The sequence below is a fragment of the Montipora foliosa genome, chromosome 10, assembly GCF_036669935.1.
Source record: "Montipora foliosa isolate CH-2021 chromosome 10, ASM3666993v2, whole genome shotgun sequence".
NCBI lineage: Eukaryota > Metazoa > Cnidaria > Anthozoa > Scleractinia > Acroporidae > Montipora > Montipora foliosa.
This window is the reverse complement of record NC_090878.1, coordinates 20,399,353-20,406,852: the sequence shown is the minus strand read 5'-3', so window position 1 is coordinate 20,406,852 and position 7,500 is coordinate 20,399,353. Positions and strand designations below refer to the sequence as shown.

Below are 7,500 nucleotides of genomic sequence, written 5' to 3'. Positions count from 1 at the left end.
CTCACAAGCTAAAGGGGAGCCCCAGGAGGAGGAGGGAGAGGGGAGAGTAATTTGCTACTCCCCCCTGGATGGGATGCTAGTCCATCAGAGTGTTGTATTCAATAGTACAATTCTCACTAAAGGCCGATTTACACTACAGAAAACACTGGGTCTGGACCGATTAAAAAGTGGTTTGGACCAATTTTTTTTACCGTTTACACAGCCATCAATTTGGTTTGACTCATCATAAAACTGGCCTTCAGGCACCGTTCCTGGCACTCTCTTTATACTGCTGAATTTCGGAGTCTGGACCAGATTTTTATTTGAGTTGGAGCGGAGACATGTTTACACAGCTCTCTTGACCCACAAAAAGGGGTCTGGACTCGTTTTTTTTTCAATTTTGGGGCCATAGGCAAAACCCAAAAAAAGCAGGTTTGGAGCCATTTCATAAAAACAATATGGAACAGATAGTTTACAACCTACTTTGTGTAAATGGGACTTTATATAATATGTAATGGTGTGCTTGCCCCCCCCATAATATTTGATGTGTAAAATTGTTTGGCATTAGACAGAGTAAAATCTATTATGTCTACATGTAGCTTCAAGGAGTCAATGTGTTAAAGGGGAAATAGATTTTGAGTGGCTGTAGGGGTAAAATGTTAAGCCATTCACTCCTGAACTTTCCACTTTTAATAAGGAAAATTACCTTGCGTTAGATCAAGTGAGAAGTCAATAATTTGACTCACCTTATTTTCTTGATCTATACTGAAAGTTAATAGCACCTTGTTTTTTTCCTCTTTACTTTCTGGCCCTTAACACTTGGCAATGATAAATTTACTACAAAAGAGTGTTCAAAGTGATCCTCACACTTCAATGGACAATTGAAGCAGTTGCCTCTCATGGAAACCTCAAAAATTCAGGTGCCTTCAAACAGGATTCCCTCAAAACCCGTTTCAACTCAGTGATGGATCAAGGAATTGTCTTAGGGGGGGTGGGGGTGGGGGTTGAATTGAAAGAATTGAAGTATGTACTCTGACAAAAGTCCAGATAGTTTAGGCTGCCATTGTGACGTTGCTTATGTTTTGCATTATAAGGGGAGACGAATGGGAAAATCCGAGACTCACTGAGAGGCCGAGACCAAAACATCCAAGACTTCACACCAAAATAAATGCAATATATATGAGACTTCGAGGCTCTTTGCAAAGACTGTCAAGATTTCGACATTGGATGAAAAGTTTGCAGGTGTGAAGATTTTGGAGGTACCATTTGTCACCCCTACTATGAGAAAAAGTTCACTTCAGAAATACAGAAAATAGTAATCCGTGATAGGTTAAGCTCCATCGCGTTCCATCGGCCGTAAAATCTTGATCTGGTGGTTGTAATATTTGTAAATAGTTTATATAATATTTGATTCGTGTATAGGTATCGCAATTTTGTTGTTACTGCCGTTGAAAGTGCTGGATGAAGTGGTCTAAAAGATGTCGCCGTCCGAGGGCAGAAGGTCGACATATTGTTTGGCTCGTATCTTAGACATTTAATTTTTGGCATGAACGGAAATGAGTGTCAGGATTTGGAAAAGCCCTGTTCCGTAGATTCATGGTCAAGAGGACAGGAATGAAGTACAACACCAATGTTCATCCGAACCGAGACAGAAGATGAGAAAGCGTGATTCTCTAAAAAAGCAAGCAGTCAAGCTGAGTTCTCATCAAATGTGGAATGATTATAAAAAGGCACGAAATGACGTAAACGCTAGTATTAGGGAAGCCAGGACTAACTTCTTTAATGAGAGCATTAAGAAGCATAGTGGTAATCTTAAAGAAACTTGGAAGGTAATAAATAGATCCCTGGGACGCAATTGTAAAGTAACAGTTATAAATGAACTTGTTTATGAGGGCAAAGATTTTACAGAAAAGCAAGATATAGCTGAGCAAATGAATAACCACTTTTGTTCCCTAGGTAGTAAACTGGCATCTGGTATTCCAGACACTGCTTTTCAACCAGAGGACTATTTAAATAGAGCTGACTCAAATTTTTATTTTCGCCCTGTAAGTGAAGGGTACATTCACAACCTGATTACTAAACTCAAACTCTCGATAAGTTGTGGATTGGACAATATTTCTAGCAGACTTCTAAGCTTTGTAGTCCATACATCTCTAATTCTATATGTGATATTATAAATCAAGTGTTGGAGACTGGAATATTTCCTGATGATTGGAAAAAGGCAAAAGTACATCCTATTTTTAAGTCCGATGAAAGAAATATCCCTAGCAACTATAGACCGATTTCTATTCTACCTGCTATATCAAAAATTATAGAGAGGGTCATGCATACTCAGCTGTTAGAGTATTTCCAAGCAGGAAATCTTTTGACAGACTCTCAATCTGGATTTAGACCAAATCATTCAACCTGTACAGCTTTGATAAATGCAGTAACCCTTTGGCTTACCAATATGGATGCTGGTAAACTTAATGGTAAAGCCTTTGACACTGTAGACCATAACATCTTACTAAGTAAACTTTCTTGTTACGGTGTCACTGGTAATGCTCTTCAATTGCTTAAATCATACTTGATTGATAGAACACAAAGATCTTACGTAAATGGACTCTTATCCACAGAACAATATGTATCATGTGGCATTCCCCAGGGTTCTATAGTCGGGCCATTTTTGTTTATAATTTATGTAAACGATTTCCCAAAATGTCTACAACATACAACACCTGGTATGTTTGCCGATGATACGTATATAACTATGGCTCATGAAGATATATCCACAATTGAATGTTCCTTAAATAGTGATTTAGCTGCAGTACATGATTGGCTTCAGACAAACAAATAAGTTGCAATAACTCCAAAACTAGTTATATGACTATTGGTTCTCGGCAAAATTTGACAAAAGCTAAATTCATGAATTTAAAGATGGATGATTGGCCAATTGAACATAAGCCTTGTACTAAGTTATTGGGAGTTCATATTGATGAAATGCTAACATGGGATGATCAGATCAAATATATTTCATCTAAAGTCTCGAATGGCTTGCGAATGTTGTATTTAGCTAGAAAATTAACTGACAATCAAGAGACTCTTAAGACACTTTACTATTCACTTGTACAACCTTATTTTGATTATTGTGATGTTGTATGGAGTGACTGCTCCAAAACATGTGCTGACAAATTACAAAAGTTACAAAATAGAGCAGCACGGATTATTACTAGGGCTGATTACTCTATTCGATCAACAGCAGTGCTAAATTCTCTAGAGTGGTCAAACTTAGAAGAAAGAGAGAAAAGGCACTTGTTAATTACGATGTTTAAAGTATTCAATAACAATTGTCCAACGTATCTCCAGGAGTATTTTCATAGAACCTCAGAAGTTCACAATTATAATTTGAGGGGTTCGAACTATGACTTCCAATTACCAATTATTTATTTTTCTAAAACGTTCTTTCTCTTATCGAGGTGCAAACGCTTGGAACCAAGTGTCAAAACAAATACGTGAGATAAGGGATCTTGCAAGCTTTAAATGTGCGATATCATAGGCCACATTTTACCTCGCTAGGGCACATTTTTACATGGATTGTTCGTATTATTATATTGTAAATTATGCTTGTTACTATTACTATTACTATTGTTTAAATTTCTTTGCCATTATATGATATTTAGCGCTAAGTTATACCTAGTTCATTAGTCGTTTTCACATTTATATCTTGAAATTCTTGTAATTTTTTAGCATTTATACTTTGTAATTCTTACACGGCATGTCTGAAAACCAGCTTGCTGAGCCATTTACCGTGTTTAAATAAAGTTGATTGATTGATTGATTGATTGAATGTTTCGGAAAGAAAACTGCTCCGCTTGTGGGATTTATCTCTTATATTAGCCCAATACAATGTACATGTATTGGGTTGTTACGCAATCCAGCTCCCTTTAATAGGGAAAATTTCTATGGAGGACGAGTGAGAGCAGCTGGTGTGCGAGTGACGTTGGTGTCTTTTGAAGGAAGGCGGCAAATAAACAAGGCGAGAGCGGCGATACTGAAAATGTGTTTTTGGAGGGCTGTGAGGCAATTTAGCCAAAAAAATACTACTAGCGCAGTTTAAATGTGTTCCCGGACTGGCATTGGCTTTAATTAGTATCGCAAACCTAATTAAACTAGACGCTCCACGAGCGTAAACTGGGTTGCCTGTGGTACGTGTTATACAAAAACAGAAGGCACTGAATTGGGTAGTATTGAGCTGCAACGTTCCAGTAATTTTTTAAAGTGGGGGGGGGGGGGGTGGAGGGGGGTGATGTAGACCGTTTGTGGGGTGGGGTCAACCACACGTCATGCCAGCAATGTCCCTTTGGCTCACACGTTCACAAGTTGAATAGACCTTTTCGGCTTGTACATTTTGTTTTCCCAATACAGATCATGTGATCATACTCAGGAGGTTTGGTCTTTTGTTTTGTTCATTAAAATGAGGGCATGCATGCATGAATATGCCTGCATACACACGTTGAATTATTTTGTAATGTCGTGTCCCGTGTGAGGCCTTTTACTTTTTTAAGCTTTGGTAATAAATTCAGTTCAAAGAGGCAAAACACGCTCTTGAGTGAAACTCACTCGTTTTTTTTAAAGGGGCTATGCCACTCAAAATGATATCATCCATGATTTGGGGTGCAGGGATGGCGCAGTGATGAGAGCACTCGATTTGATTTGCGTTAATTGTTCATTTCAGTTTACAGTATCCCCAATTAGCGCTAGAACGACTAGACACTTGATATGTTGCTTTCCTTTCCTTTTTTCCCAAAATGCCCAAAAAACAGGATAAAACATTGCAAGAACAACTTAAATCTGTTGAACGACATAAAAAAATACTGCAAAAGGAAAGAGAAGCATGGATGGACATAAATGTACAAAATTGAAACGGATTACATTTGGGTAATCTTGGAAAAAGTCGGCCCGACGTTTTTCAAATTATCACAAATCGCCTGGATGAAGGTCGTTTCTTTCTCAGAACCATTCTGTTCGTGACTTAACGATCATTTTATCGGTAAAGGAATTCCATATTACCATTTTCGAGTTTTAAACTCGTGATTAACTTAAGATTTTTCCGAAACACCCAAAAATAACGTGACATGGCCCCTTTAACTAAAATAGTCCGCGAAAAAACCTAACTGCAAATTGCTCTCACGAACGTTTTCCTGCATGTCAGGCATGTCTAGAGTTGCACTGAGCAAACGTTTATGCCACACACTAAGGAAGGACTGAAGATGTTGGTTCCGCTTCATAATTTCTCTTCTTTTCAGTCTCATCTGCATGATTACAGGTCAATTTTTTTTGGTTTACGTTTGCACCAAATGGTTTTGCAAACCCGGGAGTTACGGTGTAGCCCTTTTTTTTCGCGAGGTTTAATTTTTGCGGATTTTGCGGATAGTACTTGATCCGCTAAAATAAGTTCCAGCAGAAAAAAACATCAGCAAATTAAACACCGTAAAAATTTACTGCTGTTAATATAACTAAAAATGGCTTTTAATCCGCATAGTGAGGTTAAAAAGATCTTTTATTTTAATATTTGCACTGAGAAAAAGCAATTGGAGCTTGCTACAAACAAAGAGCAACGATAAAAGGTTAAGTCAATACTTTCCCAGTCTCTGGGGCATAAGAAACGAACTCAAAGCAGTCAATCAAAAGATCACGTTAACTATTTTTTGAAGTCCCCAGGATGCCACATTTCCCTCACCCGTTCTCGATGATTCAGAGGTTTTTCACCAAAGAGTGATAGAAGTTGAATATAGTTTTGCTGCTTGAAAAGAAAACAGCAAAAATTAGTTCCCGGCGGAAATTTCTCAGTGTCAATTCGCGCCGCAAAAATTGGTTCCCGCAAACTTCATTCTAGCGATGGATTCATGACATCGAGCCGGTATGGCGAGTGCAATTTGTAGTCTTTGAAAAAATTTACAAGTGGGCCACAAGTTTATTAGTTACCTCAACTATTCTGTGCCACCCTCTTTAAATAAAGTTTAAAGTAAGTGCTCATTTATTCCAAATTGCACGACACAAATCATGTGATTACTTATTAATAATATACATGAAAAAATTTGAGATGGTTAAGCAGAAGAAACGCACGCGTATCACGGAATCAAGGAAAAATTGCGCCATAATTGCGCCATCCAGGGCGCGCGCTTGATTTGAAAACAAATGATTTGATTGGCTATCTGTGAACTTCTTTGTTCATTGACAAATCAGAATGCTTGCTTTATTACCTTTTTTTGCATTCAGTTACCTCTTTTCTGCACTGTGTTACCGAAAAACTGCATTGCTCTCAGCCAATCAGAATCGAGTAATTTTTTCATGTATAGTGTTACATGTGAAACACTACTTATTTTGTGACCTTTAATCTGTATAGTAAGTGAATGGCCAACGAACGGTACTAGCAAGTCTCTGATGTGAACCTTGTAGCTATTTTTTCGGTTTTGTTCGCCACACCACGCGAAACAGATAGCTCAACATTTACTAGGCATTTCTGTTGAAGATCACTTAGATAAAAGTCAAACCACTTTAGGGCCCTTTGATCAATGCAATCTTATGTTAAACTGTTATCTATATGTGCTATGAAGTGATCTAAAGCCGGATTAACATTTGGCTACATTAAGGTCGTTATCTTTAAGATGTTGATACATTGACAGGTCAAGCATGCGTTTACTTGGTAGATATTCCATAGCACCTCAGTTTTCCCAGGGTGTGATACCCAAGCTCGTTAGGGGGGCTGATATCTCCAAACCTCAGCTGCATGACGGGAAGATAAGATTTGTTTGTCAACAAGCCGCTGTCCTCGCGCCACGTATTGTCATTCCTGTCACAGTTGCATCCATATCCGGAACGTGCACAATTGCCAGTTACTCCACATGCGCACTTGTATAAAGGAATGGAGTACGCTCCTCCCCAGTAAGTCATATTGTCTCCATCACGTGACACCCACCAGCCATACATGTTACCATTGTATAAGAGCCTTGCGCCATGACACTCGTACTTGATAAACTGCTCACAGTGGGCAGAGATGGCAGTTAGTTTTCCCAGCTGAAGGAGATTTGTCCCCGTGTAGTGAATGTCACGCTTGTAACAGCCTTTAGGCTCACATCCTTGCACCAGCGTTCTGTTTTCACTGTGGTGACTGATGACTGTCACGCCAATGTTATTCTTGTCAGTCATGTCACAGTCAACAGTGAAAGTTGCCACGCCTCCTTCTCCATCAGGATCGATGACGTAAGAACCACTTGGAGCATTGGGATTCAACAACTTAATCTCGCTACAGCTTTTATTTTCTAGAACAAAACATTGAAATGTCCAAGTTAGGTTCTGTTTTCATCGGCTGGCTCAGAAGTCCCGTTACCTGTGTCGACTTGTGCAAGATGATTTTTTGTTCATGCATTTTTAACCGTTTTGCGCCTTTTTCCACTTTAAGTTTCTGCAACCTGCCCCTACTTCCTTGTATACCCCTCTACTCTGCTAAGTTCCGTTTCTCTTAAGACTTCTCTCTAACAA

General features: G+C 38.8%; 1 protein-coding gene across 1 annotated transcript in view; it reads right to left on the bottom strand.

Annotated features, from left to right (window-relative positions):
* Positions 1 to 5,506: 5,506 nt before the first annotated feature.
* Positions 5,507 to 7,500, bottom strand: part of LOC137973992 (contactin-associated protein-like 4) — a 3,097-nt gene continuing 1,103 nt past the window's right edge. The window contains exon 3 of the mRNA XM_068820907.1: positions 5,507 to 7,280. Within this exon, the coding sequence (XP_068677008.1) occupies positions 6,658 to 7,280 (623 nt within the window). The 3' untranslated portion in view covers positions 5,507 to 6,657. The remainder of the gene's footprint in view (positions 7,281 to 7,500) is intronic.